At 41.8% G+C, this 27,768-nt stretch overlaps 1 protein-coding gene across 2 annotated transcripts in view; it reads left to right on the top strand.

Moving 5' to 3' along the window:
- EPS8L2 (EPS8 signaling adaptor L2) overlaps positions 1-24,389 on the top strand; it is an 83,757-nt gene extending 59,368 nt beyond the window's left edge. For both annotated transcript variants that reach the window (XM_072118193.1, XM_072118194.1), the window contains 18 exons: positions 716-877; positions 1,171-1,317; positions 6,314-6,393; positions 7,463-7,578; positions 8,178-8,257; positions 9,260-9,386; positions 10,231-10,319; positions 11,332-11,406; positions 12,524-12,672; positions 12,807-12,960; positions 14,025-14,063; positions 14,149-14,252; positions 16,633-16,741; positions 16,819-16,941; positions 17,920-18,049; positions 18,793-18,970; positions 19,154-19,286; positions 19,867-24,389. In XM_072118193.1, the coding sequence (XP_071974294.1) occupies positions 716-877; positions 1,171-1,317; positions 6,314-6,393; positions 7,463-7,578; positions 8,178-8,257; positions 9,260-9,386; positions 10,231-10,319; positions 11,332-11,406; positions 12,524-12,672; positions 12,807-12,960; positions 14,025-14,063; positions 14,149-14,252; positions 16,633-16,741; positions 16,819-16,941; positions 17,920-18,049; positions 18,793-18,970; positions 19,154-19,286; positions 19,867-19,932 (2,061 nt within the window). In that variant the 3' untranslated portion in view covers positions 19,933-24,389. The remainder of the gene's footprint in view (positions 1-715; positions 878-1,170; positions 1,318-6,313; positions 6,394-7,462; positions 7,579-8,177; positions 8,258-9,259; positions 9,387-10,230; positions 10,320-11,331; positions 11,407-12,523; positions 12,673-12,806; positions 12,961-14,024; positions 14,064-14,148; positions 14,253-16,632; positions 16,742-16,818; positions 16,942-17,919; positions 18,050-18,792; positions 18,971-19,153; positions 19,287-19,866) is intronic.
- The last annotated feature ends 3,379 nt before the right edge of the window (positions 24,390-27,768 follow it).

Raw genomic sequence — 27,768 nt, 5'->3', positions numbered from 1 at the left:
GCGGCACAGTGGCTGAGTGAGTAGCACTTCTGCCTTGCAGCGCTGGGTTCAAATCCCACCCAGGTCAACATCTGCAAAGAGTTTGTATGTTCTCTCTGTGTTTGCGTGGGTGTCCTCCGGTTTCCTCCCACATTCCAAAACAAACAGGTAGGTTGTTTAGATTGTGAGCCCCATGGGGACAGGGAACAATTTGACATACTTTGTGCAGAGCTGCGTAATCTGTGTGTGCTATATAAGTAAAGGAATTATTATTATTATTTATTTGTATTAATGTTCTCTGGGTAGTACTAAAGTGTTAGAGACTAATCTTTGGTATTTGCCATTTGGACTTGTTGATAGTTAACTGTAAGAGCTATGGACAAGGACAAAGAACTAAGGTAGACATGGGCACATTGTTTACTGATACTGGATAGCCCACAGAATAATTCCCTGTGGTTGACCTGATGGGCTCCAGTCCAACATATTTATTGAAAGTGACTTGTAGTCCAGCTGTTCTTTGTGTTTTTGGTCAAAGGCCAAAACTTTGTACGGATTAAAATGATAATATATAGTGTAATAAAATATGATATCAAAGCAAACTACACTATCCTGTCTTCATATTTATCTCCCCATAGAAGTCAATAAAATATCATTGTAATGTGCCATGAAGTGTCTTTTGACTTCCATGAAATTAACATGGCATTTAAATGTGACTGTAATCTCTTCTTTTTCTTAGCATCTGGCAACATTTTTAATGGACAAGAATGATTCCCTCGGCACAGTGGAAGATGCTATCAAACAATTATTCCAGTTGGAATCGAAGGATAAGATTTGGGCTCAGGAGATGGTTTTTCAAGTAATGAACACATCAATCAGCCTTCTAGACTGTGAAACTCAGGTATAAGTCTTACTACATAACATTTCCCATAATTGCTGACAGTGTTCATTTTCAAAGATGATTCCAAATTCTTAATAATAATCTTGGCAAAGTCGGTTTAACCTCGACCTAAAATGAGGTGTTCCCAAGCAAGTTCGGTGTAAGGTCAGAGTAATTTGGTTAATTTAAGTACAATGTGAACCCAACCTTCTATCTCTGGCCCGTGCCTGTAACAAGAGAATGGCCTTGTTTGCTAGGACTCTATAGCCAATCCAGTTTTAATGGCTGACACGTTGTGGTCTTTTTCATAACAGGAAGAACTGGAAAATTTCCCGCTCGCCATTGTCCAACACTGCCGTAGCCTTTCAGGTCCTCATCGATATCCTCACTTGCTTCTTGTAGTATGTCAGGAGCCCGACCAAAGCAAACCTGATATACATTTCTTCAACTGTGAAATGGAGGTAGGTGGGAAAATATGAATAATAACATCTGGAAAATGTATGTTCCATAATAATGAAGATTATGAAGTAATAGAACAATACTTGAGCTGTATCACTCAACACACCCTTAGTCATAGCATGGCAGTGCATCTGGCTATAAATGGAGACAATGGGGCACATTTACTAAGGGTCCGCATGGCGCATTTTCGTCGGGTTTCCTGTCTATTTCCGATTTGTGCTGCATTTAAGTGGGGTTTTTGGCGCACGCAATCAACACATGTCGGGGGGGGGGGGGGGCGACGGACAACCCGACTGATTCGAACTAAGCACGGGATTTAACATTCAAATTGTGTCGCAAGACAATGCATTCACATGCACCGGGAAGAAGAAGGTGAACTCCGGCGGACCTCATCAGGGAAGTGACACATGCAGGATATCGGGGGCACGATCTTGAAGAATCGCGCCGGACTTCATCATCATCGGAGAACGCTCCTCGGGGATCGCGACAGGACCGGGTAAGTAAATCTGCCCCAATATTTTGCCGAAATTTATGATACAAGGGGAAACAAGGGGACTGCGAAGAGTGTTGAAAACATAAGAAAGCATACTCTGGCTGCTGCATAGCTCTGGCAGGTCTGGTCAGATGAAGCGCTATCCAGTGGTCCGAGAAGGCCACTCATTGCAAGAAGTGGGTCCAGCGACCCCCACAACTTCTGGTTATTTACAATGCCAAAAAAACAAGAGTAATTTGATTGACACAGAACTAGTAGTCAGAGTAGGGTAAGTATGTTCTTTCCTACCCATGCCACGACCCACTAAGAGTTTTCCAGACTCCTGGAAACCACTTCATGATTCCTGAATCTTTTGCGGAAAACCCACCCTGAGTGTTCGCCTCAGAATATGATTGATATGTCTCCTGAGGTGGAGATGCACAACTGTAGGTATCAGTGCCTGACATATGGGAAAAGTGAGAGAGTAGCCAGAGTTTACTTTATTTGGGGTTGACAAATGAAATGTTGTGAAGTAAATCTATTCACTAGCTAAAATATTGTTATTCCTTATGTATAGTAAACACACAGCGCTACTTATTCATACAATTTATGCAATGTCTGTTAGGAAAGTTTTTATCTTTATAGCATCCCTTAGCGGTACAAGGCCTGGTATTTTATTATATATGGTGATTCAAAAAGCAAACGTAAAGGTCCGTAGTTCAGGTAACATCATTGGTAAATGACCATTGACTGAAAGCTAAAGGCAGCTTAAATTCGGGAACTGAATTGGTGGCATTGAAGCAAGAAAAAGCTTTCTGCTAGTTGGAATTCACAGTTTTTTTTAATGAAAAAAAAAATAGGAAAATTGGATAGTGATTGCATTTCATGTTGGGTGAAGCAATTGGAAACCACTGGTCATTTATGTAATGGGAAATATTTTTGCTACCCAACAACTTTGGAAAATATAAGGTTCCAACCAATTACAGGTGTGGTCCTGGAAAGTCAACTAGACTATGGAACTACAGATGTAGGTTACGACATGTTACGAAAATATCTGTGTTGTAAACTGTACAGGTTACATCTTCTTCAAGTGCTGAAATGAGATGACTTAACCAAAAAGCTGTGACTTTTGCATTGATTTGTAGGGACTTTAGAATAGGATGAGATGACTTCACTGACTACCTCCCAACTCAGTTAGAATTTAGAGCTTTGAAGTACCTTGAGCCCTTGTCGAGCACTTAAAAAAGTGAATATGCTCTGTGCAATGAGAACGTGCAAAGTATATGGTCCCTTATTACCAATGATACTGTCACTGGCCACTTCTACCTGTACATGTTAAAGGAAATCTACCATCAAAATCAAACATGACACTTTCTCATAAATCCAGGCACCGTGACTGTGGTAATCTTCTTATATTTGTTATCCTCCTTACTTTTAAAATCATCTTTTTTCTAATTATGCTAATGAAACAGAAAGGCTATGGGAGTGTAATCAGAAACCCTCATATTTCCCAATAGGATGTTCATTGATAAGATGATTGAAACTCTTTATTAATGTTTGTTCTACCCAACAAGAAGCAACAATGTCCTGTTAGACATTACCAATGTCCTACTAGACTCTACAATTGCCAGCCCTATCATCCTGCAACTTCTTTCTGTTGGGCTCTGTGTATCTAATCCCCAAGAACTGAAAAACACATTGCAGATGTTTCCATACATGTGGTAACTTATCAGAAGACATGAGTGCAGAAAGGTGTTCTTCACAATAGTATGTGAAGGACAATATGTGTGAAGATTCCACACACATATTGTTCTTCACATACTATTGTGAAGAACACCTTTCTGCACTCATGTCTTCTGATAAGTTAGCAGATGTATGGAGACATCTGCAGTGTGTTCTTCACTGAAGAACACATTGCAGATGTTTCCATACATCTGCTAACTTATCAGAAGTATATTTGCATTGACTGCCATCAATCGCAAATGTGTGTAGTACTGTGATGGTGTATTGACAATAAATGATCCTTAATTGAAAGCTCGTTCTCAAGCTGGCAAAATACTCGTCCGAGCAACGAGCCGTTTCGAGTACGCTAATGCTCGACCGAGCATCAAGCTCGGACGAGTATCCTCGCTCAACTCTAGATACAACACATCACTAAAACAGTGAGGTCCATATCCTAGCTCAAAATCCCAAATCAAAGCTGGTCCTGGTCCCATAAGCCAGGGTTTACAAAACCCTGTACAACACTTTGGTCTCCTTATAGCAATGTAAGCATCCTTCATCCAACCTTCAACCCTTGTGCAGTCAGATTTATGAGGGCACATTTCAAGACGTGCCCCACCCTTAGGCGATCATTAACCATTTAATGTCAGTAGTAGCAGTGGTTGTCTCTTGTTGCACATATGTTTTATTCATATGGTGTTTCAAAGATTTTGGATATAAAGACTTTCAGAGCTAATTTCGGAGCCAAGACTGCGCAGCCACCGGCAAAGGTCAAGAGCAAATGTACCCCATTAAAAGTCATTAGCAGAATTTGGTCTCTTATGACATCTGTTTTGTCATATCTTTTGGCACTCAGACAGAAGTGCTCTAGTAATGTTGTGTAGTAGGGTCATGTCTATTGCTCTGTTACTTTAATTTTGTTTCCTTTACAGTAGCTATTTACTATACTGTACATGTAGATAACATAGGTAGCCCTTTGTTCTTTCCCACGGGCACTGACTATGCAAATGAATGCATACAAGTCTAAAAATATCCACAAAAAAGGAAGTACAGCGTGACTTTTCACATTGTACAGTATTTGATTATAACAGCTACACCCTCATTCCATTGAGGGTAAGTCCACAATATGTGAATTGTAGAAACTTTTTAAAACATTACAGAAACCACTGCAAAAATGAGCATTGATCAATATTTAATTATATTTATATTTATCAATATGCCATTTATTCAAGATATCTATATAGGGGACATGTTGATGATCAATATGTATAGTGCCAAAATTAAGATCTCTTCTCTCTAAATGGTAATTGCCTTCTTCAAGTTGGCTCTAGAGTAAAAAGTTTTGCCTTGGTGATCTTTTTAATGATTTTTATACCTAGGCCTGTGGCCAGAACAAGGGGGCATCCTCTAGACCTACAGGAGAGGAGATTCTACCATCACCATAGACAGGGGGCATCCTTTACACCTACAGGAGAGGCGGTTCTACCATCGCCATTGACAAGGGGCATCCTCTATACATACAGGAGAGGTGGTTCTACCATCACCATAGACAGGGGGCATCCTCTACACCTTGAGGAGAGGCTGTTCTACCATCACCATAGACAGGGGGCCTCCTCTAGACCTACAGGAGAGGCGTTTCTACCATCACCATGGACAGGGGGCATCCTCTACACCTTGAGGAGAGGCTGTTCTACCATCACCATAGACAGGGGGCCTCCTCTACACCTACAGGAAAGGCAGTTCTACCATCACCATAGACAGGAGGCATCCTCTACACCTATAAGAGAAAGGGTTCTACCATAACCATAGACAGGGGACATCCTGTTTACCAAGAGTAGAGGTGGTTCTATCATTGCCATCGACAGAAGGCTTCTTTTAGGCCTAGAGTAGAGACGGTTCTGCCATCACCATAGACAGGGGGCATCCTCTACACCTAGAGGAGAGGAGGGTCTACCATCACCATAGACAGGGGGCATCCTCTACACCTAGAGGAGAGGAGGTTCTACCATCGCCATAGACAGGGGGCATCCTCTACACCTAGAGGAGAGGCGATTCTACCATCACCATAGACAGGGGACATCCTCTACACCTAGAGGAGACGTGGTTCTACCATCACCATAGACAGGGGGCATCCTCTACACCTAGAGGAGAGGAGGTTCTACCATCGCCATAGACAGGGGGCATCCTCTACACCTAGAGGAGAGGCGATTCTACCATCACCATAGACAGGGGACATCCTCTACACCTAGAGGAGACGTGGTTCTACCATCACCATAGACAGGGGGCATCCTCTACACCTAGAGGAGAGAAGGTTCTACCATCACCAAAGACAGGGGACATCCTATACACCTAGAGGAGAGGCGGTTCTACCATCGCCATAGACAGGGGACATCCTTTACGCCTAGAGGAGAAGAGATTCTACCATCGCCATAGACATGGGGCATCCTCTACACCTAGAGGAGAGGAGGTTCTACCATCACCAAAGACAGGGGACATCCTATACACCTAGAGGAGAGGCGGTTCTACCATCACTATAGACAGGGGGCATCCTCTACACCTAGAGGAGAGGTGGTTCTACCATCACTATAGACAGGGGACATCCTTTACGCCTAGAGGAGAGGAGATTCTACCATCACCATAGACATGGGGCATCCTCTACACCTAGAGGAGGTTCTACCATCGCCAGACTATTTTGTAGATATTTTGGTTCTACACTGATAGATGTATAATGCTATCTTCTGTCGACTAGCAGAAGTTTTGTGCTATTCACAACTTTCATTTTTATGGTCCATCTTCTTTCACAGGCTGAATTGGTTCATGCAGATATAGAAAGTGCACTGGCGGATATTAAACATGGAAAAAAAATGAGACTACAGACCCTCAAGTGAGTACTGCTTCAGAGCTCAAGAATTATTATTGTCTCGCCTCACTTTCTAGCAAAGTTCTGTTTATCACTGCATGTAAGCCTGCATTTTCATATTTCACCTTTTCAGGCCTGCAAAGTACTGTATTTTATTAAAAATTAAAAATTAATTTAAAAGTATTCATAACCAGATGAAAAATAGTTATTTTATAAATAAGTGTGTTAAAATTTATTTAAAGGGACCACATTATTCACAAATATATCTAGAGGTAGGTTCCCATAGAGCCCTAATAACTAACTAACACCATTCTTTTAGCTGAACATTGTTCCCCTCAGGTTCCTATATAATCAACTTTATCATTTTACCTCGTTTCCAAGCATGTCTATTAGTGAGCTGATGTGGGTGTGGCCTCCTTGGGCCTCCAGCAGCTTCTCCCCATGCTTTCTCTGTGTGCAGCAGTAATGTCATGTGACCAGGATGACATGATTGCAGGTGCTTTAGCCTTCTTACATTAGAAAACTGTACACCAAGCATATATCTCATGAAATCACAGCATATCATATCACATGAAATCACAGCAGCCTGCACGGAGAGGAGGAGAAGTCCATGCAGGCATGCTGTGATTTTTTATGCGGTCAGATATGTGCATGGGGTACAGTTTGCTAATGTTAAGAGGGTAAAGGATGATGTCACCCTTATTACATGATATCAGGTGATCCCCCCTTGACTCCCTCTGAAGATGCATAGATACCAGGCAAGTTTATAACTCTGATTTTATGTGGATCTGAGGGAAACAATTTTTATCTTAAAGAATGGAGTTACTAGGGCTCTATAGGAACCTGCCACTGGCTGTATTTGTAAAAAATGTGGTGTCAGGTTCCCTTTAATAAGCGTGGGCTGCTCAACCTGTATTTTAAAGATTTGCATTGATTTTGAGAATTATATCTTCAAAAGTTAACTGTATATACATAGGGGTTGATCCATAGCATTGACATAAATGCACAAGGATATTAACCTATTTGCCAAATATGCCTTGGTCTCGTGCTCAGGTATATGTATTGTCTCAATTTTTGTCACCTTTTTCCATAGGGTTAACCAGGAAAGGATCAAACAAAGAGAATCAATTCTTCCTCCTGCCACTGCTCCAAAGCCAACCAGAGATAACAAGAACCGTGTCATGTCCCCATCATCAGCCAGTGAAATAGGTAAGTGCCAGATGTACTGTAGGAATGATTCTAAATCCTGTGATGGAACCTCTTATCATATACAGGCAGTCCCCGGGTTACATACAAGATAGGGTCTGTAGGTTTGTTCTTAAGTTGAGCTTGTATGTAAGTCGGAACTGTATATTTTATCATTGTAATCCCAGCCATAACTTTTTTGGTCTCTGTGACAATTGGATTTTAAAAATGTTGGGTTGTCATAAGAATCAATATTAACACTAAAGCTTCATTACAGACACATTACAGACACATTTGATAACTGTTCCAGCTGATTATTGTAGCCTAGGACTAAAGTACAATAAATTACTAATATCCAGAGGTCCGTTTGTAACTATGGGTCGTATGTAAGTTGAGTGTTCTTAAGTAGGGGACCGCCTGTAATCAGTTCTATAAATCAGTTGCACAAAATGTATTTTTGATATACACAACAAGCCTGGCTAGTACCGTATGCCGGGTTTTACACAAATTGTAAATCGATGCGCCAATCATAGCGGTCCCCCATTGCCCTATTGTTTCCATCTCTTTGTTGCTTCTTTCATTCTAAATTCAATATGAAAACTAACTTTCCAAAATTTTCTTAGAGTTTGATCGAAGAAGTAACATGTCCCAAGAGCACGAAGAATCGCGCGAGGCACTGGCAAAGAAGATCGAAAAAGAAACGGTAAAAATAAATTTCAGTGTTTTATTGAGTCAAATACTGCTCATGTTTGGACAAATTTTTTATTTCCGTTAATATTCACATCCAGATCTATTGATCTTACCAATGAAGGTCCCCTGTATGGAGGAACAATAATTACAGATGATTGGATAATTGTAATGGGTTATGAATAGTTGAATAACTGCCCTACTTGGAACAAGGCACATAATTTTTGATGTACAGGAATTGATGTCCCATGGTCTGATGAGTTCACTTATTGCTTAGAAAGCACCACTCACCTCTGCCTCAGCCCCTGTGCATTTTCCAAAATTCCAGGCAAGGTCAGCTCCAGGTTTCAGTAGGCCCCTGGGCGACAGAGTCTCAGTGGCTCCTTTGAAGTGAACTCACATGGTGGCATTAAAATTTCTAAAGCTGAAACAGCCATCTGTTCCCTAAAATATTCCCTAGTTTATCATCTCAAACAGCCCCATATATTTATATATATATATAACCCCTCTCACCTCCTATGGATTAAATATGTGGGCCCCTCCTGAAGCTATGGGCCCCTAGACTTGCAGAGGCATGCTCAGTACTGGCGCCAGCCCTGATTCCAGGAAAACCTCTTTAAGGTTTCAGCATATCAAGACATTTTGGGGTTGGCCCCTGTTACAATGCGACTATGGATGGTGTACAAAGCAAGGACCATAAGGCATGGTGTTGTGAGTTTGGGGTGAATGAATTTGACTGATCGCACCCTGCATATAAATCAGCCCTAATAAACATGGGATCCTATGATATGATATTGTAGCTCCTCTATGAGCTAAGCTTTCAGACTTGCTGATGCTTCTTCTCCATAAAATCTGCAGTAGTAGTCACTAGTCGCTCTGATACTTCTCCCCATGATTGTCATAGCCGGGTTCTGTTTCCAGTTTTAACTGGCGCTTACAAGGCTCTAATGCATGCAATGATTTTGTCTGAAGTTATATGAATGATAGTAATGGTGTTTTATGTCTCTTTCCATTCTAGCAATGCTTAAATTGCACACTGGATGACATTGAATTTTTCGTGGCAAAGCTACAAAAAGCAGCAGAAGCGTACAGTCAACTGAACCAGAGAAAGAAAGGCAAAAAGAACAAAAAGAAAGGACCGGCAGGTAACAACCTATAACATACATCACAACATATGTCTGAACACGGGTTGTTGATTAAAGAAAATCTACCATATGATTTCATGCATTATGAAGCAAACATACCTTGAGAATGCTGTAGCTACACTGATGCAGAAACATATCTTGTTTAATTCCTGAGCTGAGTGGTTATGATGAAAAAAATCTTACATTAGTTATCCATTTAATGCAATCACTGTGTTGTGCCTGATAGGCAGAAGTAATCGATCGTTGCACAATGCCTCAGCTGCTTTGTATGAGTGATCCGGCTGATTGATTAGTCCTGTCTGAACAGTTCAGAAAACTCTGTGTAATGTTTTTCTTATCAACGGCAGGCTGCAGCAATCCAGAAATTTATAATTGTTATTTCAGCAAAACCACTCAGCTCAGGGCATCAGTTTCTGCTTCAGTTTATCTACAGTATTCTCAAGGTATATTTGTTTCATACTGCATGAAATCAAATGGTAGATTTCCTTTAACAGCGATTTAGGAATATTCATGGGATATGTTTTAAATTATACATAAATATGGATCCCACTATGACCTGCATGTATGTGAAGACCAGATTCCCATTAACCTCCATTCTGATGGGTACCATAGCCAAAGTGAATGGTAAGGTGGTAAGCGTAGCTCTGAGAACAACCAAATGTTCTTGGAATTTCAATAGTAGTGAACAGAGAGTCCTGTGTATATGACCCCTCTACATTCACTATGGCTGTAGAAGAGACCAAGACCACCCTGCCCATGACATGGAATCTGCATCTATCAGACAAAATATACTAATATCTGAATTGTAGTAAAATTGTAGTAAACTAGCTTTTTCTCCCCACAGAGGGAGTCCTGACATTAAGATCCAAACCACCTACTGAGCTAGAGTTCATAGACTGCTATCAGAAGATCAAGCTGGCCATCAACCTACTGGTAAGGAACCTCAAGCATCTAATGGATTTATTGTCATTCCTTTTCCTATCACTGAGACACACTATCTTAGTAACACTGTACACATTAGATAACCATCAGCTGACACCCCCTTACTTATGCTTGGCTTGAACGTACATGTATTCTCAGCAGGTAGAAGAGAAAAAGCCACTGCCTGAAGCGTTTAATCTCCCCCAAAGCAAAGGATCACATAGTTGGATTTCATTCTTTTATCCTTCTCCGACCAAAGTCAGGAGACCCATGTAGATATTAGGTTGTCTATCCTACCAAAGACAGATGGTTAGTCCAAACTACAGTCACATCTAGATAGTCAGACACAGGGAGGTGGAGGGATCCCTCAGCTTGAAGGTACAAGTAATACAAATATTGTATGTGTTGGAGAATTTGCATGGGGTTCCAGAATTTAAGATTATGGCTCACATTTACTGAGGGCCTTGCGCCTGTTTTCTGTTGGACTTTGCACATTCTTTCTCATGCAAACTGTTTGCACAGGTATTTAAGAAGTGTCCGAGACACATTTGTGTCGCACACGACTCATTTGTGTCGTGACTGCACTATACCCGATGCAACACAAAATTTTGCACATAAAGGGGCGTTCCTGTGCACAGTCGCACTGTGCAACATATGTGGTCCTATGCCTGTAGTCAGAGAAACTATTTTAATTCAGTACTCCCTGGCTAGATTATGTGACCTGTACTGGAAAAAAAATTAACCAACAGTAATGGTATGAAAAGGAGGCATAAAGTGTTCCTCCGCTAAGTCATGCCCTTACTGTTGTAAATGAGATAAATAATTTTTCTTTAATCCTATTCAGTATATATTATAATTTTGCTAAAAAAAAAAAAGAAAAAAAGACAGCAACCAATGTATTTAGTATGGCTGTGTGAATAAAGGTTAACCTTTTTTCATCATATTGGATGCTGTGGCCTTTTCTCTATAATTTTGCTAATCATTGTTACTTACTTTAATACAAATCTGTTATATTTCTTTTCAGGCCAAGTTACGGAAACATATTCAGAATCCCAGTTCAGCTGAGCTGATCCATTTTTTGTTTGGACCACTGGAATTGGTAATTACTAGTGATCTAAAAATGTACATGTAAGGACTAAAGGGATTCTATATGTAAGGTGATCCAAGCTATTCTTAGGGTATGTTCATATTGTGTTTTTAGCTCTCTGTTGTAAGGATAAATTTAGGAGTGCACCATCCACGAGGCAAGTTGAGCTTCTTGTCTCAGACAGCACCACCTGCAGCAAAATAGGAGGCAGCATATGTCCATATAAGGACAGTTTTATCAGGGACCTCAGGGACTAGGGACCTCCCAGAGCTTAGGCTCAGCGGAGGCCAAGGATGGATGATATACTTTCCCCTCGGCTAAAAATATTTGTCCCTAAAACAGGTGGGAGCAGGATGGAAAGACGAAGCTTGCTACATATTTCCACCCTTTGTTTGCCACAGTAGGCAATGTATACTGTAGGAGGAGGCAAAAAAAAATGACTCTACCTGCCAGTATAAGTCTATGGAAATGCTCAGCTTATATGAAGGGAGCTTTCCTGGAATTTTGCTGGATGAATAAAACGAAAAGTGAACATAGCCGTATGGGGAAAAAACACATATTTTTTTATCAATTGATCAATTTTCTGAAAATCATGTGCCTTGAAAGGTGTGTCTTGTGTTACCAATTTTATTTAGGCAATCTGATGCTTAAGGGAGCAATACAAATTCCAGACACGTTGGCCAGACACACACAGCGGTATGCCCACCGGGCGGGCATACTGCTGTGAACTGGAGAGGAGAATGAGTTAACCACTCCTCCTTCCATAGAGTAATGAGGCACACGGCCGCAGACACGCGGAAAGATTGAGCATGCTCTATCTTTTCCCTGTGTATGGCATGGATCGGTGCCACATATGTGTGGAACCGTCCCCCTGCCAGGCTACCATTGCCATCTATGGAGATGTATATGCAGCCGCAAATTTGCGGTCGCATATACAGCCCCACAAACGGCCATGTGAATGCACCCTTAATTGGGTTTTCTTTCAGACAAGTGGATCCCCTTGCAATGTTTTAAAAAAAAACTTGAACAACACCTTTAAGTTAGAAGCCATCAAATTTCTCGGATCACAGGGCTTGCACTTTAAAGTCAAAAAACCTTGTTAACACTTTACATTTTAAATTTCTTGTAGATAGTTAAGAGTTGTGGAGGACCAGAGTTAGGAAGATCGATCACTTGTCCGCTCTTGTCCAAGGACGCCACCGACTTCCTGAGAGGTCATCTAACTCCAAAGGAGATGCAACTCTGGGAGGCTCTGGGAGACAGATGGACTAAATCAAGGTAAAAGGAAGAGAAGTTTATTATTTAGTTGTAATTTTTTATAGATTCAGCTTTCCTAGGCCCTATCCTCATAACTTTTCACAATTTAAGGTGGCTAAAGCATCTCATTAAATTTTGCCTTTTAACTATTTCAGGGCAGAATGGCCAAGGGAACCTATAATTCCACAATACATCCCAAAGTTTAACAGTGGATGGACACCTCCACTAGAAATTTTCCAAGGAGCACCTTGGGAGCTGGATATGGGACATCCACCAATGGAGTCTATTAAACCCCTTGTACTAGAAGAGGTAGGAGAGTCATTAAATGTTGTAAATTATTTGTTCTTTTACATCATGTTACTTCCTCCAGCACTTACGGAATTCAGGCACTAATTCAGATGGCACTAAAAACCAAAAATGGTCCGTCCGCAGGTTCACCTATGAAAACCTTGTTACCACTTTTACTTTTAGTGCCTACACAGTCAGAACGAACCAGAGTCTGCCAGAATGTTAAGAGATATGGTCATCTGTCAATTTAGCCATCTAACTCCAGATTAAATCTGGATTGTTAATCAGTAAGGTATACAGAAAAATTAGGAAAATGGAGCAACACTGTGAAACTGGATTAAAATCCAAAAGTTGGGTTCAGGCTTGCTAGGGTCCGACTCTAGGATCCCAAAACATCAAAAATCCAAGGCAGGGAAGCAGCACTCTAAAAAGTTTCATTTCACAAGTCGGAAATACAAAGTTTCAGCTATCTTGATGTAGAAAATGGCTTGAAAATGGCTACATCGAGATAGCTGAAACGTTGTATTTACCACTTTTCCTTCACGGAGTGCTGCTTCCCTGCCTTGGATTTTTGAAGTAAGGTATACAAGTATTAACTAAAACTGTTCCCTTGGAAGGACCCTTCATGTGAGCTCCTGACATCTGTTTGGGTCTATAAAATATATGTCAATTTTTAAAATCTTACAAAAAAGGAGTGATGGCTCCCAAAACCCATCAAATAACATGAGTATTTAGTGAGTTCCCTCCACCCTATAGCTGCTCAGTACAAGTGTACACTTCCAGAAGTACCCTCCAGTTTATATACTGTATATACTCAACCCAAATATAAGCCAAAGGCACCTAATTTTACCACAGAAAACAAATGAAATGCCCAGCAGCTCCCCCTAACTAATGAAATGTCCAGAAACCCCCCCTCACTAGTGAAATGTCCAGCAATGATGTCATCAGGTTGCGACCCCGCTGCGTCCTAGTGGTAAGTTTATAAAATGAGTAAAATTGAGCTGGAAACTCACCTTATTTTATAGTATATACAGTACTTACTGGCACTACAATGCCTTTTAATAAATATCTTTATCTTTTCGTAGCCACCAAAGGGAAGAGACAGTCCTGGATCCAGACAAAGGGTACGATTTATTTCATAACCTGGCCATAGAAAAGTCTAAGCAGACAGAAATCATCATTCTGAAATGTTCTCATATTGTCTTTTAGCTTCCGCCTCCTAACGGAAATCCCTATAGGTCACCATCATTCAAACAACAGACCCTTCCTCCAGAAATAAAGCCGGAATACAGCACAAGCCCAAAACTCACCAGGTGGGTGATGATGTTATCTTGGTGACTAACTTTACAAAACTATTTCCATGAATCATTCTTGCACACAAGTAGAGTAAAAGTTTGTTATAGCTTATCAGAGAAAAATGCAGCTTTTTCTACTTATGAGGTTTTTTCCTTTTTCCCTCTTATCTACTAAACTGGCATTCATAAGGGCGGCAGAGTGATCAGATTGCATAGAATAGAGAGTGGCTAGGGGAGGTGTGAGCAGGAGCTGAATGAGAGAAAATTGAGGCATAGGGGGATATTATAGGGTGGGCCGCACGCCCCCGTTCCCACCCCTTCATGCCCCACTGCCGTGGCGTATTGGGGCAAATAATCGCAAGTGCTAGCAATAAGCTGACGTGGTGCAGAGGCCCTGATAAATATGCCCCATAAAGGAGGTTACTGGAGCTGATTAGTATGTCTCTACATAACTCAAATGTTTTCAGCAGTTTTGACCACACAAAGGTGCAGTCAGTGTCAGGTAGCAGGCCCTGGAGAGCTTTGTCCCATACCGTTATGAGTGTTGTTAGTATCAGCAGGACTTTGAAAATGCATTCATATTCCTGGATTGTAGCTGGATTTGGAGCACTGTGGTGCACTATTGTATGAGATCTTTTCACTTAACACAACACAGCTACTCCCCCTAAGTTACTGCTGTGATATCCAAAAAGAAGCACATTATAGCAGTGATTCATAGCAGAGGTGACAACCTGTATGGTAGTACACTGAAGAGATCTCCTACACCAGTGCAGAATGCTCAGAATCCAGTTACAATCCAGAAAATATAAATGCAATTTTCACAGTCCTGCTGCTACCAACACCACACACACAAAGGTATGGTTACAAAAGTCACACAGCCATGAGCTTACCTGGTTGAAGCACGGGAGAGCGCTGCTGTCCCCTCCCCTCTCCATAGCGAGCATGCTCTATCTTTTTCTGTGCACTGTAGGGTGCGCACACACGTGTGTCTATGAGGACGTACTGCGTCCATTTGTGGCCGGATATACGTCCCCACCACAGCAGTGTGAAAGGGGCCATAGGGCTAAAACCTACAGATAGGACATATTGGTGCTCATTTACTAAGAGTTGCGGATTGCAATTTTGTCTGTTTGTCTTTTTTTGGAATTTGCACGGCTTGGAAAGGTATTTGCACTGGGATTGTGTCCCAAGCAATCATTTTGTTGGCGCAGCTGCGCTGCTTCCATGCGACACAAATTGGGGGGCGTGCCATCGGACTGAGCGCAGGATTTAACTTTCAAATTGTGTCACAAATCCAAAGCACTTATAAACCAAACAATGTGGGGTGTGTACAAATACAGAATGGGTTATACCAAAAACGCCAACACACTCAAATAATGAGCTAAGAACCAATGAGAAAAAGGCAAGTGTGTATAGGCAACAAAATCAAAACAACTTTATTACAATATACAAAATACAAAAAATCCAACATATATGTTTTTTAAAACCACTTAAAAAGTGTACAGGTACACATATTTACAAAGAACAGAGTGGATCCGAGCCAATAACAAGGACCCACTCACAGCCACAGGTGCGTGCAAAGCACAGCAGTATAAACAATTTCCTAGCACAAGATATAAACAGCAGTTCAGGTGTGTATGCCTAAATGGAGTCCTGTAAAGTGTGTTACTGAAAAGCATCCAAAGTGAACAACAACAACAACAACACTATAATAGTGACATAAGATTACCAAGGTAAACATAAATAGAAGTAAGTCACATGGATATAAGAAATAAGAAGTCCAAAAAATCCGACACAGGACAAAAACCAAGGGCACAACAGATATACAATTCAAACTAAAGTAAATGGAGGAAATGCTGAATAGTGAACCTGTGGCTGAAGGCACTGAGCGCAGGATTTAACTTTCAAATTGTGTCACAAATCCAAAGCACTTACAATCACCACTTAAAGGAAAGTGAACTCCGCTGCACCTGAGTGGGGAAGCGACACATGCAGGATATCGGGCATGCGATCTTAGTAAATAGCGATAGAGTGCATTAACGCTGGACAATGCACTGTCGGTGAACTTCGTCGGACGGGTAAGTAAATGTGCCCCATTATGCCTTACTTTCTGTGTGCAGAATATGGGAGACATCAAGCAGCTAGTCTCCACCCTGCAGCTCTGACACAATTGAGAATTTGAGATAAAGCCTTTAGAGGAGAGACAGCTAAAAATGCAGGATACAAGTCCTTATGTAAAAACACTCAACTTACTATGCAAAGTCTGGTAAATGTAACAAAACTGTTTTCAAGCCAACATAAAGCATAATGATATATTTATCAAATCAATAAAAAAGGATTATTATACATGGCCAAATAATTCAGAAAACAAAATAAATTTGTTCTTCTTCATAAACAGTTACGATGCACCAGTACCGGCACAGCCACAGAAATGCGCCAAAATCCGTTATGACTTCACAGCCCGAAATGCCACCGAACTGTCAGTCCTGAAGGATGAAGTCCTGGAGGTAATCTTTGCCTATAATTCTAGATTCCTATTAAGATTCAGAATTTCTAGGAACCTTAAAAAACTCTTATTTTCAAGATTCTTGAAGATAACAAGCAGTGGTGGAAATTAAGAAACAGGATTGGTCAGGAGGGATATGTTCCGTACAACATCCTTGATGTAGTGTCTACTGAAGAAATGGACCAGTTAGATGGCCACGTGGTGAGTGTCCCTCCTACAACCTTACTTTGGCTTTGTTAAAAGCAAAAAGTCTATCCCTAGGTTGTAAATCAATCATGATAATTTCTGGAGTGGTCATATTGGGAATGGATCAAAACACTTCTGAAGCGGTTAAAGGAGAACAGCGATGGGCATATTATTGATGACATATCTACAAGATCAACTATTTTATCTGATGTCAATAATAGACATTGAGTCGGAAGCAGTTGACTCTGTGTCATTGTAGTGGTAGTCAAGTGAATAGAAGCCATCGTTTTTACATTGGGAAAAATAGAAGCCGAGTGCAGGGTCTGTCTATCAGCCCTCCAGTGATCAGATATTGATGACCTACAATGCAAATAGATCATAAATATAGGCAAGTCTTCTAGGGGGCCCATGGCAACACAGTCCACCTATCAAATTTTATACTATGGAGAGCCTTTGCCTATTAAATCCTCATACATCTGTTCCTGATCTTAATACACATGTACACAAGAGCCATGTCAGGAACTTTGAATGTCCTCCAAAGGTCCTGGAAACACAAATAGGCAGAAGGGAAGCATCTTCCAGTCCCCAAGTAGCACCATATGTAGGAAGTGATTCCAGACTTGCAGGGACTATGATATTATGTCAAGTTACTGGGGCAGATTTACTTACCCGGCCCATTCGCGATCCAGCGGCGCGTTCTCTGCGCTGGATTCGGGTCTAGCCGGGATTTATTAAGGTAGTTCCTCCATTTTTAAATGCAGTGTTTTTTCCGAATCCGTAGAGTTTTTGTTCGGCCACGGCCCCCGATTTCCGTCGCGTGCATGCCGGCGCCGATGCGCCACAATCCGATCGCGTACGCCAAAATCCCGGGGGAAATCGCCAATTGGAAATATTCGGGTAACACGTCGGGAAAACGCGAATCGGGCCCTTAGTAAATGACCCCCACTGTTACCTTATTTTCAGTGTCTAATACATACCTGGTTTGTTTTACAGACGGGGTCCAAGTACAAAGGAGATGTAAGTCCCAGAGGACCCATTAGCCCGGCATACAAGATTCCCAGTAGCTATGCTGGAGATAAGTGGGGGAGTGAGACGGCTGGATGGTCAAACAACAAGAAGGAGCGTAAGTTACTTTTGGATCAGCCAATTTTTTTTAAATAGATCTATTTTAAATGAGTAGTCTTTGAATGGAGCTTTACATTGAGCGAGGGAATTCATTAAGATTGGCATTTTGAATGTCCCCCCAGTTGGCGGTCCAGTGCTCGGAACCACTAAGAGGCTCCATCCTCTTAGTGGATACAGGCGTAAACTCCGGCAGTTCTAACCTGTAGACCAGATCTGAACTGAGAGAGTTTTTTGCTAAAGTCTTTGCCGGTTATCCGGTGTGGAGTTCACCCCCTGACCGCCTGCCCTTGCACCACAACATGCCCACAGTGGCGTGCGGGTTGGAGAAGCCTGAAAACAGGCAGGAATGGGGAGATTTATGTGATTTCTCAAGCAGTAAACTGTCAGAGAAGACATAAAGAATCTCTGCCAATATGTTTGAGATGATCCTGGATAACTGCTGGACTGTCAAGTATAAGCATCAGGGCTTATCTCTATTGCTATTTATGATGGTGAGGTTGTGACTTCTGAGACCCCCACCAATACTGAAATTCAAGGGACCACAGAGCTGATCCAGAGCCACTGCAATGTTTTTCAAGTGGCTCAAAAAAAACCTTCAGTCAATGCCATTTGTGTGAATACTTTAGGTGCCCGGCACAGTGATGGTCATTTTTAGTATGACAGATATGCCAACACAACATATCATGAGAATAATAATGGAAATCATGGAGACAGTGGATAACTACTTTGTTATTCTTACAGAGATAATTCACAATATGGACGAACTGAATGATGAACTTCTGAAGAAGCTGACGACACAGCAGCAACCTAAAAGAAATTTTGCTGCACCAAAAGCTCAGCAAGTGCATGTCCCATTAACTTTCCAGTCTGAACCAGAAGAAGTCAAAGCTTGGCTGGAGGCCAAAGGCTTTAGTAAAGCGTAAGTGACAAAAAGAATACTTTCTATTCTAACATGCAGTAATATGTAACTAAAAACTTGTGCTCCTATTCGGGGATGGGAAAATTGGTAGGAAAAATGCCTAATCGGCCAATAAGCCTCAGATATATAATGGAGAAAGTAAACGACATTTAGAGACTAATGGATATCATCACTTCTTTACAGAACATCAGGACAGCTGGGAATATTAAATGGGGCGCAGCTTTTCTCTCTTAATAAGGAGGAGCTGAAGAAAGTTTGTGGAGAAGAGGGAGCACGGGTATACAGCCAGCTGACTGTACAGAAGTCTCAATTAGAGGTAAGTGCAATCATTAATAATTACTGAAGTCCAATATGGAGATGGCCAACCAGATATCTTGGATGAAACAAAATGATTTGGGTGGCACACTTCTCGGGGGTGCTCAGGGGATCAGCAATGCTGAATAATCCAATGTAGATAAAAGTTGGGGCACACACAAATCTCGCCAACTTCTTGGGCCCAGTTGCGACCGCACCCCCTGATGTTACATTCTTGCCAATAGCTCAATCTGTGCTCAATCTAAACATGCAACGTTGTATGGCCTATGCTGCAAAGGCATTAAAGGAAACCTACCATGGTCACACAGGTGCGCCTGTGTGACCCTGGTCAGATTTCTGTCCACTAGAAATAAACACAGAAGCTTCCTATAGAATGACAGCAAGCAGAGATCTAGAAAACTGCGAGGAAATGATACAGTATATTAAAAAATTTTATCACTTTTCATTATACAAGCATTAACATTTATTTGCTGAAATGGGAACACCCCTTTAAACCTTTTAGATACAAAACACACATTTATCTTACACTACAGAGAAATTAACATTATTAAACTTTATTAATCCACTTTTGTCTCTTGCAGAAAAGTCAAGGCGAATCCGAACTACAGGAAATCATGAAACGACGTCAAGAAAAGATTGGGGACTAGCAGAACTATTTCCATGTTGCCTTGTAAAATCACTCGCTGCAGATATTTATGCCTCTGGCTGTTAACGCGAGGGACATAGGACGTGGACCTCAGCAGGAAATATATATAAATGTATACATACCAGTGCAGCACATTTTATCATGATGCCCTCTAGTGGGGAATGTGGTACATTACAAGTCTTCACTACCAAACTCCATTGCCTCTGAGTCTGAACACTGCAGTCCAGTAGAAGAACCTGCTAGAGGATATCTGCACATATGTATATGTATATATATCATTCATATATTTATGTATGTATATCTCATGGATATCTCATCTCTTCACACTTTGCTTCTTTTTCTTTGCTGCCTATGAGGTCGGCTGTCCCGCTAGTTAAAGGGTGGATCAGGGAGGAGAGCTATAAGTATTGCATGAAAGTATTATTTTTATATGTATAAACTTTTATTATGTTAACAATTTTTTTTTTTTTGCAGAGACTTTAGAGTTAGACAAACCGTCTTTGCAGGGCACGTCGAAAAGTATCCATTCCATTGGAAATAAAGGGCAAATATTCGGTCATTAATCAGATTTCTATTAATTACCCCCTTTTCTACTGGTTTTCTTATGAACTGTGCACATTATAGTATAAGATGCTGCTACAGAGGATGGTTCTGCTTGGGCAGAACTAATGAAATCTAATGGGAATTGCAAAAGGAATTTCTTGATTTCTTGATTGAAGATTGAGGAATTTAACGTTTGTGTAGAAAATATAAAAATGTCTATTTTTTCTTACAATATTTTTTTCTTCATTGGATTTTGAACAGATTTTGTAAGCAACAAACCAATGATACTGATCCAGAGGGATTTTTTTTTAAAACTGCAGTCAGTTGTGTTTATAGTATGCGGTTAGCTCTTAAATGCCCTCTAGTGGTGGCAACAGGCAGTCAGAATCTTCTTAAAACTTATTTAAAGGGATTATTTATCAAAGTAAGGTGTTTTTTTTTTCTAAATAAAACCTTCTTATTTACTCATCCATTCCAATACATGAAGATTTTTGACTCCCTTTACGTTGGTGTCACTCTGACTTGCTAGCAAAACCAACCCTCTATTCTGTTTCTGCATAAAACTGTAATACAAGTGTCAGGGAAGGAAACCAATGTATGAGCTGAGCCAGAGAACCAGCCTATCACCAGTACAGAGAGCTGAAGAAGCCCCCTGCTCTTGTCGCAACAAAGGGTGACAACTAGCAAAGCCTTCATATTTAAAATACATTTTAAAATTTTTTTAAATCTCTTAGATTTTCCTGCAAGATCACAACATTCTCTGCCATGAACTGATGACTGATCATGAATGTAATACTATCCTGATAAGTAAAGAGATCATTATAACACTGTGTTTTTCTGTTTATGGACATCATCAAAAAAAAATATTTTTTGAAAAATACTTCTATCACATTAAAAAAGCCATGTGATCAGAAGAAATGCACAAGAAGAGAAGGAGAGATGACATAGAATAGGATAATTGTAAGACATTAAAAGGTGTGACTTCACCAACTGTGTAAAGTGCTGTACAGGGGATAGGAAGAAGAGTGTAAACTTATCTGGGGTGAAGGGTCAGACTAAGAAATCTACATAGCACCACAATCACAGGTGATCATGATTTGTGGACCTCTGCTCTGAGTAACAGCTGTAAACATTTCCTGATTAAATCCTATAGTCCTCACATAGCAAGAGGAGGGTTTGAGGAGCATTCAGGGTATAGTTCTCAGTGTAAGGGCTCATTCCCACAAACGTAATGGGAACTGATACGCGGATGGATATTGGTCCACATTGATGTCTATGGCACCCCTCACTTCGTGGTGAGCACACATTGTCTCACCATGTGCATGGCGAAATATAGGACCGAACCTGGGCTCTCTAGCGTGCTGACCTGTGCCTGTCCGGCCGTAATGTACCCTAACAGATATAAAGTGTCTGCCTCTTGGGTTCTCTCTGTTGCACTCTCTACACTTTTGAGGGACTAGATTCCCTATAAGATTAAGGCTACACTTACACCTCCCCCACTGTGTGAGTGCCTAAGAGCAAAAACTGCTTGTCGCAACCAATCAGAGCTCAGCTTTAATTTTTACCACAGCAGATTATAAAATGAAAGCTGATCTCTGATTGAGCAGCTAGAACACATTTGCCCTCAGGCACTTCCCTAGTGCCTCCATCACTGATTACATCGGTCAATGATGAATAGCACTTAATTAGTGTTCCCGTGATGGACATCACAAAGGAAATGTACTGGAACCAATGGACACTCATCATGGGTCCCATTACAAACCACAGTTCCAAAGAAGTGTGAACTTTTACATACAATAATGTATCATAATTTTTTATGTTACCTTTTTAAACATATGCCTCTTCTGTTGGAATAAATGTCTACTGCAATAATAAAAAAAATGCAATATACATAAAACTGTAGAAAAATTAGAGACATTCTGTAAATAGCAACTGAAGGTCAAAAGATTTCCAAAATGACTTCCTTTGAGCTCAATGATCAATGACCAGCCTCATACTGATAACACTACTTGCCTATTACTTGAGTACTTTATGTGTGTGCGTGAGTGTGTGCCCAGGTATATAATGTATATGGTATCACAAATCTGCATTTTATCTGTTAGGAAGGGAGAGGGTCTCATGTACATAATGGGGCACATTTATCATAGGTATGATGGTGCCCCTGCACCCGTTACCTGCCGGATCTATCGGAAGGCTCCAGTGGGCAGCTGTGATGCGTTGCAGCAGCGGGACATTTCTGCGCCAAGTCAGACTTAGTGCAGAATTGTGCCCTATCCTGCACCTGAACGGGTATAGGCTATAGGCAATGCTCAGGTTTGGGGCAGGGGTGCCCTTCGCCGGCCCACTGCACCACTGGCTGCACCTCATTTACATCTCTCCATACCCACAGAGGGAAATAGTCACAATTCCTGTCCATATACCGGGATTTGTGACTATTTCAGGGCTCGTACACCAGAATTCTGCCCAAAAGCCCTGATAAATGTGCCCCACAATCCACTACGTCCTGCTGCTTTATTTAAGAACCGCTGGTCTTCTGTCATTCCCGTTTCATGAATTCTTTTTTTTCACTAGTGGACTATGTTTCCAAATTGAGCGAGATCTCAGGAATCTCTATGGGAACACTCTTTCACTACTTAATATTTGTATGTTCTATATTGTTATGAATGTTTTCTTCTATATTGTATTGCGATGGATATTATCTATGAGAATAAGTTGTCCTCTCCGGGGGAATGTGGGCTGTCATGTGGATATTTCTTTAAGTGCCTTTAACTTTAACTTTTAACAAAGGAATGGCAGTGCAAATAACAAGACTGGAAGGGATGTGTATGGAAGGTAGATAACAATACAAAGATCTCTATAGGTTCTATATGGAATAATGTCAAGGATTAACCTAACATAGAACCTGCATAAAATCTGTGCAAATACTGAGAGATTTCTGTCATGTGTGAATAAATCTTTAAAGTTTATACATAGGCAGGGTCGGTTCCAGGTTTCAGTAGGCCCCTAGAGATAGAGCCTCAGTAGGCCCCTTTGCAGTGAACTTACATGGCGGCATTTAAAATTCAGAAACTAAAACAGTCTCCTGTTCCTTAAAATATTCCCTAGTTTATCATACCAAACAGCCCCCTCATGGTTATTTTATACAAAGCCCCTCTCACACCCTATGGATTCATTAAATACAGCCCCCTCAACCCCTTATGTGCAACCTTATGTGCCCCCCCCCCTCAGCAGCTCTGGGCCCTGGCACTTGCCTTGCTGCGCCCAGTGCTGGTGCCAACCCTCTTACATAGGGTATCATAGATGACGGAGCGAAACTTAGGCTTTCTTTCACAGGAGTCAAAGGTTGCGATTGCTCTCAATTGTCGCAGTGTATGGTTCTGTTTAGACCACGTTTTTACACTACATCAATTCCGGTTTTCAGTAATGTAATAAAATAATAACGATTGATTCGTACTACCTGACCGTATAGCATAACCTGGGAAAGGGGTTCTACTATGGACACAACGAATGGCTGCATTCCCTTTGAAAGCTATTGATACCTTTGTCGCACTATGATCCATCAGTTTGACTGCAATATGCTCAAGCTACTAACATGCAGCAGTACGTTTTTATTCCATGTTTTCTATTGCTGGATACACCCTAGTAGAGAAATTATATATCTATACACAGCATGTAGTGACAGGTTATCAGAGGAATAGGCGGTGATGCTGGCGAGCTCCGAGACCGTCTGCCGTCATCTCAACACTCCTTACACCCAGCCATGTTACATACATAGTCCATGGTGTAACACAGAGGCCTTCTCCTATCTGACTCTATCTGTCTCTTATCATTTGTAATAACAATATTCTGTAATTTCTTCATTATATACCACTTGTACAATGTAAAGAGTAACAATTAATAAACATACTAAAATCACATTGGTGCAATCGATGGATGTGTTTTGTACATTTCAGGGGCAGAGACTGCATAGCGAGGGGAATTTATGTATCTAAATCCAATAATTAAATGGAACCTGGAATGGATCACACACTTTCACCTAATGCCAGTTCCCTATAGCCTGTTTAATACTAATTCACAATCTGGTTTTATCATTAACATCACTGCTTCCACTCAATTTTTAAATAAAAGATATATTGTTTTCTTCAAGGAAACGTCATCGACTCACCGTGCCATCTGTTACAAAGCTGTGATCGTCATCATTATCTCCTCTCTGCTCTACTAGATCTCTGATCCCCTTCTTTAAACTCCCTCCTGCAGTTATTAGCTGACCCCATGCTACCCATGTCATGTCAGTTCATGTCTGTAGGAGGGAGGGGGAACATAGGAGGGAGGAAGAGCTATAACGATGATACCAGGGACTCCAACACCTTTGTGACTCAATGAAGTTTGCTGGTATACTTTTCTATACTTTGAAAAGTGAATGGAAGCAGTAATGTTAATTATAAAATAAGATTGGGAATTCATGTTAAAACGTATATGGGAACCCATCATTAGATGTAAAGGTTAGTATATGGTTTATTCAGCATAAACTTATACCACATATAAAACTAATTCAAAATCTGAAAATAAAAATAGAAAAGCAGGTAAAGTAATTAAAACTAATTACCAGTTTTGGTTTGTAGATGGGCACATTTCCTCTCTTGGCTTGTCAGATCTTTTTTATGGTGCACCTTTAAGATTAGGTGTGCAATACAATCTGAAAGTTAAATACAGCGCTCAGTCCGAATCAGTCAGACCGTCCCATGGCATGACCCCTGTGGGTGCGACACAATCACAGGGCAGACACTTCTTAAATGCCTGTGCGAATAGTTTTTGCATTGAAGAAATGGCACAGTCCAATAAAAGTGCAGCGTGCGACTCTTAGTAAATGTGCACCTATGTACGCATTCAAAAACTAAAGGCTGTGGAAAGGCACAATCTCTATACAGACAGTGGCCCACATGGAAGCATTTGAACAGTTTCTGTCTGAAAAGAAGGTGCAAACTGTTTGCACATGTATTTATAAAGTCTTTGCTCCAGTTTTGTGTCGGGGCTGCTCCACAGCACCACAAAATTCTGCATTCCGATGCTGATCCAGAGCGTGCGCCACATTAATTACAGGTTGGTGCACACTTCCTGAGTAGTGCAGGGGGTGCCAGACTCATGAAAATGCTGATCCAGAGCGTGCGCCACATTAATTACAGGTTGGTGCACACTTCCTGAGTAGTGCAGGGGGCGCCAGACTCATGAAGATGCTGATCCAGAGCGTGCGCCACATTAATTACAGGTTGGTGCACACTTCCTGAGTAGTGCAGGGGGCGCCAGACTCATGAAGATGCTGATCCAGAGCGTGCGCCACATTAATTACAGGTTGGTGCACACTTCCTGAGTAGTGCAGGGGGTGCCAGACTCATGAAAATGCTGATCCGGAGCGTGCGCCACATTAATTACAGGTTGGTGCACACTTCCTGAGTAGTGCAGGGGGCGCCAGACTCATGAAAATGCTGATCCAGAGCGTGCGCCACATTAATTACAGGTTGGTGCACACTTCCTGAGTAGTGCAGGGGGCGCCAGACTCATGAAGATGCTGATCCAGAGCGTGTGCCACATTAATTACAGGTTGGTGCACACTTCCTGAGTAGTGCAGGGGGCGCCAGACTCATGAAGATGCTGATCCAGAGCGTGTGCCACATTAATTACAGGTTGGTGCACACTTCCTGAGTAGTGCAGGGGGTGCCAGACTCATGAAAATGCTGATCCGGAGCGTGCGCCACATTAATTACAGGTTGGTGCACACTTCCTGAGTAGTGCAGGGGGCGCCAGACTCATGAAGATGCTGATCCAGAGCGTGTGCCACATTAATTACAGGTTGGTGCACACTTCCTGAGTAGTGCAGGGGGCGCCAGACTCATGAAGATGCTGATCCAGAGCGTGTGCCACATTAATTACAGGTTGGTGCACACTTCCTGAGTAGTGCAGGGGGCGCCAGACTCATGAAGTCCCTGCCGTGCTCTGCACAATATAGAGGCAAACTGCACATAGTGTAGTTTACACTAGTTTTTATAAATGTGGACCATTGGGTAACATTTACTAAGGGCTGTGACGTGCACATGACCCTTTTGTGGTGCAGCTGCAATAGTCTTCATGCGACACAAATTAGTGGGCGTTCCAGTGCTCAGTCGGACCGTGTCAAAATAAAGTTGGTGCACTCTGTCGGAGCAGTGCAGGAAGCGTGGGATTCAAGAAGAACGGGCACCAGAAATCCTGAATCTGGGGCCCCTTGCACACTGCACAGGCAAATTGCACATAGTACGGACTGCACTGTTTTTAGTAAATGTGCTCCATAATGTGAACACAGGTAAGAAACAGGTAAGGTCCAGCATTGGGTAGGACCTATTGAAAGCAATCAGTCCCTCTGCCAGCTCCTATTGTGGCCCCTCATCTCCCCTCATATTGTGGCCTCCTCTCATCTCCCCTCATATTGTGATCCCTCATCTCCCCCTCATGTTGTGGCCTCCTCTCATCTCCCCCTCATATTGTGACCTCTCACCTCCCTGTCATATTGTGACCCCTCATCTCTCTTTCATATTGTGGACCCTCTCATCTCATTCTCACATTGTGGCCTCCTGTCATCTCCCCCTCATATTGTGACCTTTCACCTCCCACTCATATCTTGGCCCCTCATTCCCTCCTCATACCGTGGTCCCTCATCTCCCCAACATATTGTGGCCTCCACTCATCTCCTCATATTGTGGCCCCTCATCTCCTTCTCATATTTTGATCTCTAATCTCCTACTTATATTGTGGCCTCTCTCATCTTTCCCTTATATTGCAGCCCCATTTCATAAGCCTGAAATCGTGGGTCCCCTCTCATAACCCCACCCCATAATGTGAGCTCCCTCTTATATCTCACCCATAATGTGGGTCCCCTCTTATATCCCCCAAAATGTGGACCCCATCTTATACCCCCCATAATGTAGGCTCCCTCTCCTAACCCTCCCATAATGTCCCTGTAATGTGGGCCCCTTCTCATATACCTCCTATATTGTGGCCTCCCTCTCAAATCCCTCCTATATTGTGACCCCCCCACACTCATATCTCCCTATATTTTGGGCCCCCTCTTATACCCCCCTATATTGTGGGCCCCCTCTCATGCCCTCCCATATTTTCAAATCCCTCTCATATACCACCATATTGTGGGAGCACTCAGACCCCCCAATATTGTTGGCCTTCACATAAACCCTACATACTACATACTCACCTGTCCGTTCCCCAGCAGCTTTCCTCTTCTTATCTTCCTCTGTGCTGTGATGCC

The sequence above is a fragment of the Engystomops pustulosus genome, chromosome 7, assembly GCF_040894005.1.
Source record: "Engystomops pustulosus chromosome 7, aEngPut4.maternal, whole genome shotgun sequence".
NCBI classification, from domain to species: domain Eukaryota; kingdom Metazoa; phylum Chordata; class Amphibia; order Anura; family Leptodactylidae; genus Engystomops; species Engystomops pustulosus.
Note: the sequence above shows the minus strand (reverse complement) of the source record. Positions and strands in the feature narration are given on the sequence as shown.